This window comes from Miniopterus natalensis, chromosome 10 (genome assembly GCF_054644295.1).
Source record: "Miniopterus natalensis isolate mMinNat1 chromosome 10, mMinNat1.hap1, whole genome shotgun sequence".
Classification (NCBI taxonomy): domain Eukaryota; kingdom Metazoa; phylum Chordata; class Mammalia; order Chiroptera; family Miniopteridae; genus Miniopterus; species Miniopterus natalensis.
In genome coordinates, this window is record NC_142090.1 from 61020389 (window position 1) to 61033027 (window position 12639).

Here is a 12639-nt window from a genome sequence, read left to right on the forward strand (position 1 = left end):
TAAATTTGATTTATTAGAAACTTGGTATTTTAGTAAGATAAAACTTCCTCAAATGTTTGGTGAACGCTTTGATGTCGAGATTGCACATGGCTGAGTTGAAACTCAGAAGTTTGTGCAGCTTCGAGCATTTTCAACTTCAGACTGCGGTTTCCTTGGCTAAAAATTGCTCTGTGTGTTCTTGTGCATTCGCTCATGCTCTAATATGACATATTTGGTAGCTGTGATGCATAAGCCACTAACTAGAGGCTCTCCGATGGCCGCGTTGCCATCACATGACCATTTATTTCCTTTTTTTGCTGAGTGATGGCCTGGTAAGGTCATTGCCAAATGGACATGAGTGTGAGCGTGTTGTTGGAAGGTGTACACTTCTGGTTCTCTCAGCTATTTTATGGACACACCCAGGTTTTCTTTTCTGTTAAGGAGTTGATCTTTCATCTGTGAAAGGACAATTAGCCAAAGATAATTAAATTACCTTTGAAAGTGGGAATGAAGAGGCTCTCCGGCTAGATAACACCTCCCAACAACAGCAGAGTGAGATAATGCTTAGTGAAATCCCTTAAATATTTATGTGTACATTTTCCTTAATATTATTTATGGTATTCACTACTGCTTTTGTGCTTCTTTAATGGTGTTACAGTGAAACCACAAGTACCTGTGCTGCATATGACTAACAAACTGGGCGGCTGAACAACGGAAAGAGAGAGATGAATTCTGTTCCATTGTAAGACGTGGATTTATTTTAATCTTTCTTTATGTAAAGGAAAAAAGCTGTTTGAAAGGCATTCTAAGTCCAATCAGTATGGATAGCATGTTATCTGAAACCTGATTTGTACATTTCGGTGTCCGATCATTTGCATGGAAGAGACAATAGTGCCACGTCCGAATTGTTCTCTGTGCTTGGTTAATATGTATTTCTCTAGGTTGTTCCATTTCAAACGACATTTCTTACTCTTTGGTTTTCAGAGGCATTCGAACAAAATATCCTTTGTTTTCTGACCAATCTAAAAATACGTGTGATTAAGTTTGTTAGTGTAAATAAATTTCTTGCCAATGAGTATTATTGTTGTTAGACAACGAATGCAATAAAAAGAAAAATACTGATATCTGTCCAAGTCATATTTTTTTTTCCATTTTCACCTTCGGCTAAAACAAGCCTTGGCTGGATAAACCTGTATTAACTGTCAAAATACATCTATCAATCAAGAGCAAAGTGTGAATCTTCCATGGAAATGAAGCTAAAAATAGATTTTAGCCCTGGCGAAGTGTAAATTGGCAGCTAGAATTACATTTGAAAGCACAGTCATGGAACTGGGCATCAAGTTAAAAGATCAAAGCTCCCACCAGAAGCTCCCTCGCCCATCTTTCTGTTTCCACTGTGGCTTCACCATCACAGTTTCTGGTACCTATCAGCCCGGAAAAGGTCGGTGACAAATCCTTAAGCAGTTGGCCTCACACAGTCACCCGGCATGGTGGGGCAAGCTAGAAATCAGACCATCCCAGAGTATGGGGTTCCTTTCAACAACTTTATTTCTAAAACCTGAAATGGTGAGAAGACTTGAGTATAAATGAGGGGTGTTAATTTCTCTATTTCACTTACACACACACACACACACAATTTACCTGCTACTAAACCTTTGGCAATGCAAAAAGTTTAGATCAAAGCATCAGAATGAGCTAATTCAGCTGTTTTCCTTGGAGTGTGTTAAGAAATTCCTACCCAAGGGGAAGCACATGTCCCTTTTTGTATGATCTTGCCTGTAAGCTATGTTAATTGGGTAGCTTTCTCTTTTGGGGGGAGAGGAGGTGCAGAATTTACTTATTTTAAAACAAGAGAGAACAGACTATGGTCATTTTATTGATGATATCAAGTGCTTCTCTTTAAAGGAAATACCTGGCTTTTTGCAACCCAAGCACCACAGCTATTGATCATTTCCAAACAATATTTCAGAGAATCCAGCTTCAGGGCTGTGAACAGCACCCCTGACTCACTGAGCACTCACAGGGCACCTGACGTCAGGCCCACTGGAGCTGGCTAAAAATAGCTCCTCCCCTGATGGGAGGAAAGTGTTTTTCCACCCAAACAAAATGTTCCTGTTTATTACTTTAAGTCAGTGGTCGTGAACTATTAACAGTTCTCAGTGTATCCGCAGAACATTTCTCTCCAGGCCGTGGTCATGGCCAACGCCTTAGAGAAACTTCGTTTTTGACATCACTGCCGGAACACCCCAAAGAAACAATTCACCCTGGAAGCCTTAGCTCAGGACAGACAGACAAGTCAAGGACAGGGAACCTTTTCTTAGGCTTTTATGAGAAAACAATAGTCGCCTTTTCTCTGAGTCAGGCCCCTCAGAAGGATAGCCAAAGGCTGTTGACAGTTTCTGCCTCGTTTACTTTTCCATTTCCTTCTAAGCGTCCAGGGCAAGTCAGAGGAGGAAAGAACAGCCGCCACCTCAACAAGAGCATAGTCTTGGGGGCCACTTATCTTTCCCCCTTGGTTTCGGGCTTTGTTCTGCATCCAGTCACTGATGTGAACCAACTTCTTCCTTTTACCGGGTCAAAGAAACGAAAATGTATAGCATGTGCTGAGATACCAGACACTCATGTAATTTTCAAGGGTGACAACACTCCCAAGAACTGTAAGATTTTCTTGCAGGAAGAGACTTGAATGAGCGAGAGTGAAAGGAGAGTTGGGGTATCTGAGTTTAGATTTATGGAGAAAGCCCTATGCAGAGGGGGAAATGGAAGTAAGTCTGAAGATGCAGTTTGTCTAATGGCTTTGCTTGAGGAGAAGTACCTGGGGTTGAGTAATTTTAGCGCACACTCAGGCTCCTGGCATGGGAACTGGAGTCCTGGGGTGGGTACTGGCCTCCTGATGGCACGTGAGGCCCTCCTGCCCTCCTGTGTTCAGAAGACCGGGGAGGCAGCCACGAGCTCATGTGCGCTCAGGGAACACGTGTCTCCCAGGAAGTACCTGTTGGGCCACATACAGTTGCATGATTTAATACCTGACAACCGACATGACAATTTTAGCCATTTTATTATGATTTTTACCGGTAAGTGAGGTTTTCAAGAATCCTAAGACTGACTTGATATTGTGCTCTCAAAAAGCCTTCCCATCGTATCTGTTCTCAGTTAACCAGCACTTTCATCCCTAACAACGTCCTAATTTAGGGCCAGCGTTCATTGTTCAGTGAGATCACCGTGGTCCCTTCAAGGTGGCAAGCAGTTGAAATGACGGGCTCACGGTTTGCATGGCAGGGGTGCATTTCGGCCCGCTAGAGCTTGCAGTAAAGAGCTTTCTGGAACACAGTGCCAATCAGCAATTTCCCCTTGTACACAGAGGCCACTGTACTTCCTTGCAACACTGTACCGTTTTCTGCATAGACCACTGTGACTTTGGGTTCTTCTGTTAAAATGTTCTGGATTTGGAGCACCTATCAAAGAAATAACATTTGGTTACTTTTTTTAAAGTCACTTAAAACAACTTTAAACCTGGAATCATTTCTCTAGGAGGAGCCTTTAGGTAAATCATATTTTGTTCCAAAATTACTCTCTATATAGGACACTTGTTTCCTCATTGGCACAATGACAGGTTCTGATCAGATGATTTTAAACAGAGGTAGCAAGCACAGGCCTACAGAGGTGAGGCAAGAAATATTTATAAATGAGAAAATAGTACAACGTGGGTGTGAGGCATTAGGGAGCAGTAGTGACTCTTGGAAAAGGAGAGGCGGCTGGTAGTAATATTCAATTATTTCCATGCTGGCATTCAGGATAGTTTTTGGTATTATCAGATAAACTAGGAATTTGGATGTTTACACTTAGTTCTTGGTTTTTAAATGCTGGCAATCAAGAAAAAAGAAAAAAAGGTATGGCCCAAAAGAGAAGAACATATCTCTGTACCACACTTATCCATTCCTCTGAACTTAAGGTCCCAACTCTAAATAAGATTTTGAAAGTTCAGTTTCCTTCATTTAGTGGAGCAGAAATATGATTGTATCACTAGCAACAATGTGGTAGCATGTTAGGCTGACTACGTGTAATAGCCAGTATATGACCACTTTGGCTCATAAATGGCAATCTCACGTGATTCACCCTATGTAAAGAGCATACTGTGAGTCTGGAGCCCCAGGGTGTGTTTTGGACCTTCTACTACCATGGTTTCTCATCTGTAGACTGCAATGTGTGGGACTAGGTTAAGTTCCCTTTTAACACTTTCTATTCTTAAGCTTTTAGGGTGAAATGCAATGACTTGAAGAAAGGATACCTACATGCAAAAACACCAAATATGGCAGACTAGGAAGGCCAGTGCCTGGATGGTAAAGGGTCAGTGGAGCATTTAAAAGGACCTCTTTAAAACAACTGACACCAAAGACAGATGTTTTAAAAAATTGCCATAGCATTGAAGTGTAGTAGTTCTGTACTGGGAAATGGTTGATGGTGCACCTTGGCTTAAGTAATTAAGCTTCTTTTAATAAAACTACTTTTCTATAGAACAGTGTATTAGATAATGGACTGTTATTACTTTTTCCTATGCTTTAACAGATCCGTCATTAGAAAGAATTTTTTCCAGAACAGCAAACCAAGTCCACGCTATATACAGCAAATGACCCAAGTTCACCAAATGAGCTAACAAGCAAGAACAAATTAGAATCTAACATTCCGGTGAGTTCCAGTGACCACACCACAGCATACATTTCTTCAAGTCTATTAAACATACCATACAGCATCCTACTAGCTAAAAACAAGCAGAAAGGCACAGAGGGTTGCCATTAAACATAATCACAATTGTCCTGTAAACATGAAAATATAAGGTATGAAGGGCCATAATGTCATCGGAAATACACATTTGGTTCTGTGTTTTTTAATCCAAGACACACAGGTTATAATTTTTTTTTTCTATTGGGGGCGGTGGTGTGATACTGACTCTTAAAACTAAGCTTTAAAAAAAAAAAAGCATAGCAGTAGACTGTGTCAAATGTGATTCCATGTATTTGATGTAAATAACAAGTATTATTAGTACATACTGAAAACTCACAGTAGCGAACCCCAGGTAAGTCATAGTATACATGCAAATGCCTGTGGCCAACGGAATTTCAAGTTCTTACTTGCACTGACAAAATAGTCCACTGAGTAATGGCCATGGACACAAATAGGGTATTTGGGTAATATAACTTAGATAGAAGAAAATTCTTTTAATCCAAAATAATTCCAGCTAGTGATTTATCTTCCCATCTGCCGGGAAGGTTAGAGGTTGCCCATTGAGCTTTTGGGCTGGTCCACCGTGTTGACCTGGGCACCCACTGACACACAGGAAAGGGAGTTGAGTAGGAAGGCAGGTAAATAATGAGACATTATATTTTTTGAACCATTGTGAATTTTCAAGTTGGAGAAACTCATTATTGAAATGAAGACGTGGACCCTAGTTCAGTGCCAGCTATCCTAACCCAGCCCCCAGGTCCACTCTCCACTCTGCTCGGATGTGCAAAGATGGACTTTGAGGGCTCCCTTCCCCTCCAGCTCCCGGTTGGGATCCACCGAGGGGCAGCAGCGGCGGGGGATGGGAGGCCTGAGGGGGAGGTGGGGTTCGTGGTCTCCAGGCACCCTCCCTGTGGGTCTCTGCTGGTTGGCAACATCCCCCAACCAGAGGCCAGGCTCCTCTCAGAAGACCTTCTCCACACAGCTCTCTTCTTGCCTGGCTTCTATACGCATTCCCTACCCCCTTGCCGGTCCTGGGGTACTGCGTTACCTCCTGCTGACTTCCCTACACTCTGCCCACAACTGTGTCCTTACTCAGTCCCCTCAAATTACCCAGTTTAAATGTACCGTCTGGCTCCTGCCTAGACTCTGATTACAGTGCCTCCCAAAGTCAAATTCCTTTTCCTCGTGATCACTTGGGCCATCTATTGTGCTCCCCACCCTTTTTATTTGCCCATGTAGTTGAGAATTATGTTTTCCACTGAAAAACATCTGGGAATAAAGTTACTGATCTGATAAATTTTACAAACTAACCTCTGATGCAGGAGGATGCTCCACGTCGTAGTAGAAGATTCTCTTTCCATTGGGATGGCATCCAACCCAAAGGTCCCCTGTCACAGGATCCACGGATATGTTATCCACGAGTGTGTTGAAGACCATGGACTTTCAGATTAAAAATGAGAGAATGAAAGACAAAGTGAACAAATTTGAGAGATGATTGAGCAGTATGACAGGGAACACTCCTGTCTTGTCCTTGGTCGCTACACTGCTGATTCCAGGGACACAGCAGTTCTGCCCATTTCAGTCGCACTCAGGGAATTCCATCCCTACTGGTCTTTGATCAGTTTCCAGGACAAATGAGGGAGCGGGAAATACTGAAAGCCAAGAAAGACTATTAAAAGTTAGATGAAATCACTTGGACTCACATCTGTGCGTGACCCTAAAACTGAAGGGAAAAGAAGTTGTAAGTACAGCAGAAAACAGTTCATCTCTGAAACAGCATGTGCAAATGATATTTTTATGAGCATGCAGAATACTACCAAGAAATGTAGATTCATTGCCGATGAGACTGTCAAGGAAACGTCGGCTCGTCTTCAGAGGCTAATCATAGGCTGTGAAGCCAGAGGACAGATGATGGCCCGGGGCCTAATTTTTGCCTTGGAGTTGGGAAGAGGTTTCTTCTTGAGTTTCCTGATGTTGTTCAGCTCCCTATTCTGCTGCTGCTTATTTTCTAAATATAAGTTGCAAGCGTGTGATGACTGCACAGATTGCTGTCGAGGCTTTGCACCAGCATCATAAATAATACCAACGACTCTTAATTCCTCCATTCATCATCCTGGCTGCCTTCTACCGGGAAGAAATCACATCTATTTGCTTACCTTTCGCTCTCCGTTGGAGAAGCGGTGTCCCCCGTGCACCTCACGCAGAGGCCCGCATACTCAGCACCTGGAGGCCTGTAATAACCGGCGTGACGCATCGCAAAGGCCAGAGCGTGGGCAGGCGGCGCGGCCCTGCTCCCTCCGCAAAATGCCAGCCACCCCCGCGTGTCCCTGCAGGGACTGGAGGGCTCAAGCATCATGGCAGAGTCTCCTTTTCACCTTTGTGCAAAGCCATCACTCATTCATACCCGAAACAGGCAAGGCTGGCCGACGGAGGTGGCTGAGCCAGCACACTCGGGTCAAAATCAGCCCCAGGCCTTCACCAGCCCAACGCCCATCTGTCACAGTGTCAGGCGTTCTACTCTGCTGCGGCACTTTCTCTAAGCGAGGGAAATGTTTGTCTCGGGGCTCTGCTATTATCTTTGGGAGGGGTAATAGCTAATCGGTGAATTCCATGGCAGATAAAAGGCTGTAGAAATGGGAGTCGGGGTGAGAGTGGGGAAGGGCACAGAAGCCGGGGGTCCCATCATTCAACACACAACTCCTGAGCTCCCGCCATGTGCTCTGCGAGGAGCTCGGCACCCGGGGAGAATGCAGTAAGCGGCGGACCTGGCTCCTGCCAGGGAAATGCTGACAGTCCAGTTGGGAGCCTGTGCTGGCTCCTGCCTTGCAAATCTGTAATTCCTGACAATACCAACTCACCCCCATGCACATACATGCCACATTTCACGCATCCCCAAAGCTAACTGGAAAAGTTTATATTCCTTGGTCAAGGAAACTTAAGTTATACTTTGGGGGGGAAACGGTACCTTCTGTTAACCAATATTGCAATTTTTAGCGAATTACAACTCATTGAAGTGGGACTAATTCATTGGCTGTCTTGAATTGGGGGGGGATTATTTTTATTGTGTTAAAATATTCATAACATGAAATTTGTCATTTTAACTATTTTTAAGTAGACATTTTCAAATGACAAGAAATTTGTCATTTTAACCATTTTTAAGTAGACAATTCAGGGCATAAGTACATTCACAATGTTGTACAGCCTCACTGCTCTCCATTTCTAGAACCCTTCATCATCGCAAACAGAAGCTGTGCCCAATAGCTCCCCATTCCTCCCTCCCCCGGCCCCTGGTAACTTCTATTCCACTTTCTATCTGTGAATTTGCCTACTCTAGGTACCTCATACAAGTGGGATCTATCAGATTTCTCCTCTTGGGTCTAGCTTATTTCATTTAGCACATCTTCAGGGCACACCCATCTTGTAGCATGCATTAGTACTTCATTCTTTTTTAAGACCGAATAATATTTCATTGTATGTATATACACCACACTTTGATAGGACATAAACCCATCCACATCTCATTGAAAATTCTAAGAGATCTCAGCTATTTTATCAAATTTCTTGGCACTCCAGGGGTTAATTAGCTAGCTTAAGTAATATGATCCTTCAAAAGGAAAAATATTTCAGGCCCAGGGATAGTCTCAGCTGACTTATGTCAGGAGATGGGCATGATCTATTGCCAAAGGTGGAAGCAAGACCTGAACTCAGCCTCGCCCGCAACCTTGGCAGGAGCCGAGCCTTTATCATTGTGCATTGAATATATATTGGATTGGGTCCTATTCTTAGAAAATTCTTTCACTTTCACGTTACAGAAGCACGTATTGCTATGACCACAGTTTGCCCCTCCTCCCTCAGCTGGTGTGTGTGTGAAATGCCATCTGACTTCAGCTAACACCAAACGAGCCCTGCCAGTGACTTCTAACGTCAACCGTGATGTTATGTTTATGTTGCCTCCAAGTAATTTTCTCGGAGTGAAGCCCTTCATGACAGTGCCTCGGGTGTGCTGGCAGGAACTGTCACAGCGCCTGGGGACAGCACTCCATGACGTGGGCGATACGGCAGAAGACCGATGTCTTGTTTCTCAGGGGCAGGGCTATGTGTATAATGCTCTGCTTTAATGTTCTCTTTCCTCTTTTTTGTCTTTTTACCTCTTTTGACCCAAATCTTCAAAACGGACCAGAATTGGTGGGGGTATAAGATGAACCCCTGAAACACACCCAGCGCCGTCAGACGAATTTAACAAGTGTTTGTTGAATGCCTACTAGGTGGTGGGAACTCCTCCAGGAACAAATGGGGGGGGAATCTGTCCTGTGGCGCTTACACCCTAGTGAGAGAGGCCGCCAACAGAGGGGATAAATAAAATTTAGAATTTGTTAGCGATGAATGCTGGAGGGAAAATAAAGGTGTAAAGGAGATAGGAAATTGTGTGTGTGTGTGTGTGTGTGTGTGTGTAGGGAGAACAGAGCTGTAAGTGTAGATTCGGTAGCCAAGGGAGGCCTCTGTGAGGGACATTTTAGTAAAATCCGCAACAATATGAAGGAGAGAACCGTGAGGATGCGCAGGAAGATCCCATGAGCAGAGGGGACAGTGCCCCGCCCTGAGGCAGGGCCCTGGCAGGCAAGCTCCAGGAATGTGCAGGCAGGGGAAGCTGAGCAGAGGGACAAGGGCTGGGGACAAAGGCGGCAAGGTGGCGGGCTACTGGGGCACAGGGCGACCACTGCTAGTACTTCGGCTTTATAAATAGAGTGGAGAGCGCTGTCATATTAAATGCCAAGTTGAGCCTGTTTCTTCGCTATTCCATCAACATAGAGGGAAAAAAAGAAAGGGAGGGAGGAAGAAGAGGGAGAAAGAGAAGAAATGAGGGGGGGGGGTCTAGATGCCAAGCTCAAAATTCTCCAGAGTAGAAAGAGCCAGTTTCACAGGTGAGCCGTGCGGTCTGCTGCTTCCCACTCCACAGCCGAGCAAGAGTGAACAGCAAACACCTAAGATGCCGACAGCTCTTAAGAAAGGAGTAAAAAAAACGATTCTCACCCACTCCAATTAGACAATCTTTTCCCCTCGCTTTTAATTTCACAAATCAATTAGAATCTAATTATCACTCTGCAAACTTACAGTGTTCATACATCTTACCTTCAATGAAGTTAAAGTCCAATTAGCATGCTTTTCATACACGTGAATCTTACGAGCCAGCGATGCAGATACGTAGACATACCTTCAAAGAAGAAAGAGCCGCATCAAAGCGTGAAGTGACGCGGTTCAAAAGGTGACGGTGACGCTGTGATGACTCTTCCTGGAGGACTTTGCTTGGAGACTGGGAAACGGAACGCATCTCAAAGCATGCCAATCGCAAGCTGTCTATGTTGCTTTCTCTAAATATGCTACTAACCCTCTGAAATCCGCGGTGATATAAGATGAGGAAGGGTATAGATGGGTGGAGACATAGATTTTATATATAAACCAATGCTACCCAAGGTGTGGTCACCAGACCAAGGCTGGTCTGTGAATTGTTTGTTTCAGGGCCACCACCAGATAATAATGTAAATCAACTACATCACTAAGCACGCGGCCTCGTTGACATTTTCTTCCCCGTAGTAACACTTTTTTGATGAAGGAAGCAGTGTCTTGATTTACATTTTGGTGCAAGCTCTTCATCTTAAACCAGCACTACTGATATATACACCTACATGCTATTAATCTCATGGTACACTAAAAACATCTTCCCTCAAAGCAAAGCTTTTTAGAAATACTAAATGATTATCACAGTATTATTTAGTAGTAGTTCTAAATGTTTATCACAGTATTGTTTAGCAATACTAAATAATCACAGTAATATTTAATAATACTAAATGTTTATTCACCCTTTTGAAAAATGTACACCCCCCCAAAAAAAACTTAAAAGTATGTCTTCACAAAATAGAAAATTTTGATTTGATAAATTTTACCTCCTGAAAAATTAAGATACGTTACATTTTTCTTAATTTCCTCTTACTAGGAGAACATGTTAAAATGCATCACATTATTTAGAAAAGGGATACGTTCAAAAGCTGTCTAAGGAGAATATGGGGAAATGCATGACAGAGTTAAAAGTTTCCATACTTGCGGTCAGGTGAAATGTTGATTCCATTAGCAAAATCGAATCCGTTTGCCACCACTTTAACTTCATCTGGACTATAGTAAACCACGTATGACCATGCTAAACCCAAGTATAACTCCCAGGATTTCAAGTAGGAGTCAACAAAATAGTGATCGTTTGTGGCATAGAAGTGCTCAGGTCCCACAGCAACAATATCGTTCAAACTGCAATTCAAACACACACATAGGATATACACAGATGGAGGGGCTGTACATTACAGGGTCACGGCACAGGCATTCATTAATATCTAGGCCTAAAATCAAGATGTGGGATGGAGGTTTCACTCTACCTGTTATGGCAGAGAATTAATATGAAATCAGTCCCACCTATAGAATCCTCAGAGAAACCCTAAAAGGGGCCCTAGCTGGTTTGGCTTAGTGGTTAGAGCATCTGGCCCTGGGGCTGAAAGGTCCTGGGTTTAATTCTGATCAAAGACACATACGAATTCGGGAGGCAACCAATCGATGTGTCCCTCTCACCACATCAATGTTTCTCTCCCTCCCTCCCTTCCACTCTCTCTGAAAAGTGAGAATTTAAAAAAAAAGAGAAAAGAAAAAGAAACCCTAAGAGGTGATTACAATGTAATATAAAAGTCCTATTTACTTAAAATAGTGCTATGGGGTGTGTGTGTGTGTATGTGTGTGTGTATGTGTGTAGATACTAAATTCAGTAGACATTAAGTTAGCCAGAAATCATTATCAGAGCAAAATTAATTTATGCTTGTATAGCGCTCCCTCTCATAGAGAACAGTCCAAGGCATCATCAGGCAAGAGAGAAAACACTGGGTGATATTCTGACTTGCATTTTAGTTAAAACTCTGCTCCAATGACTGTATGATTTAGGGAAAATCATTTCGCATGTCAGGGCCTCAGTTTCCTTATCTGTAAAAGGAGGTGACATGCACTGATCTCTCTCTGCTTTGAAGAGTCACTTCCAGCTTTAAAGTTTCACGATTCTAGATTGAATAAAATGTCCGTGAACAAGACTGCTCAGAAACTGGAGGCAATAGCTCTTTTTTTTTCTTTCTGATTCTGATTCTCTCTATGTTACTGAAAATCTAAGATATATGAGTCTATTTTTCTGCTTTAATAGGTACAACAGCGAACGCATAAGTGAGTCATTCTTTGCTGATGGAGGTGACAGAAGTTTCCTGGGGCTATTATCTGGGAGAGAATTATCTCTGCTCTGTTGCAGAGGACCTAATGCCAGCACATCAGCTCCAATGTTGCTCTGGGCTCCTGGGCGACTTAGATAAGCATACAAAGCCTCAGTTTTCTCATCTGTATAGAGAGGTTAAATGATTTTCCCAAAGTCATACAGCTCATTAGTATAAGACTAAGGGTCAGAATCTTAATTTGTGGAGTTGCAGTGGGAATTATAATGGGACAATCGCTGTTGTGTGCTTTGCAGGGAGCCTGCCACTCACTAAACCCTCAATCAATGGCAGCCACTATCCCTGCATGAGAAAAAAAGGTCCAGGAATTTCAGATTAGTCTGTACAGGCTCCAGGCATAAACCTGCAAGCTGTGTGTTTTTTCCCCCTCTCTCTTTTTAAAAAGCAAATTCCTAAAATTAGTATGCTTTACAATCATTTGCTGTTTTCCATACAAAGTAGCAGAGGAGATGGACTCTATTTGAATCCTGACTTTGCTTGCTATCATCTGTAGCGCCACAGCATGTCACTAAACTCTGAGCCTCAGTTTCCACCCCATACCTTGAAAGGTCATGGTAAGAATAAAATGAAATGATGAATGCAAAGCCCTTGGCGCCATGCCTGGCATATAATAAATAACCAATAATGACTA

The 12639-nt window shown here is 43.1% G+C and overlaps 1 protein-coding gene across 1 annotated transcript in view; it reads right to left on the reverse strand.

Annotated features, from left to right (window-relative positions):
* Positions 1 to 2939: 2939 nt before the first annotated feature.
* Positions 2940 to 12639, reverse strand: part of PON1 (paraoxonase 1) — a 22423-nt gene continuing 12723 nt past the window's right edge. The window contains exons 6-9 of the mRNA XM_016218784.2: positions 10798 to 10998; positions 9832 to 9913; positions 6013 to 6141; positions 2940 to 3434 (exon numbers count right to left, since the gene is read on the reverse strand). Of these exons, the coding sequence (XP_016074270.1) occupies positions 3276 to 3434; positions 6013 to 6141; positions 9832 to 9913; positions 10798 to 10998 (571 nt within the window). The 3' untranslated portion in view covers positions 2940 to 3275. The remainder of the gene's footprint in view (positions 3435 to 6012; positions 6142 to 9831; positions 9914 to 10797; positions 10999 to 12639) is intronic.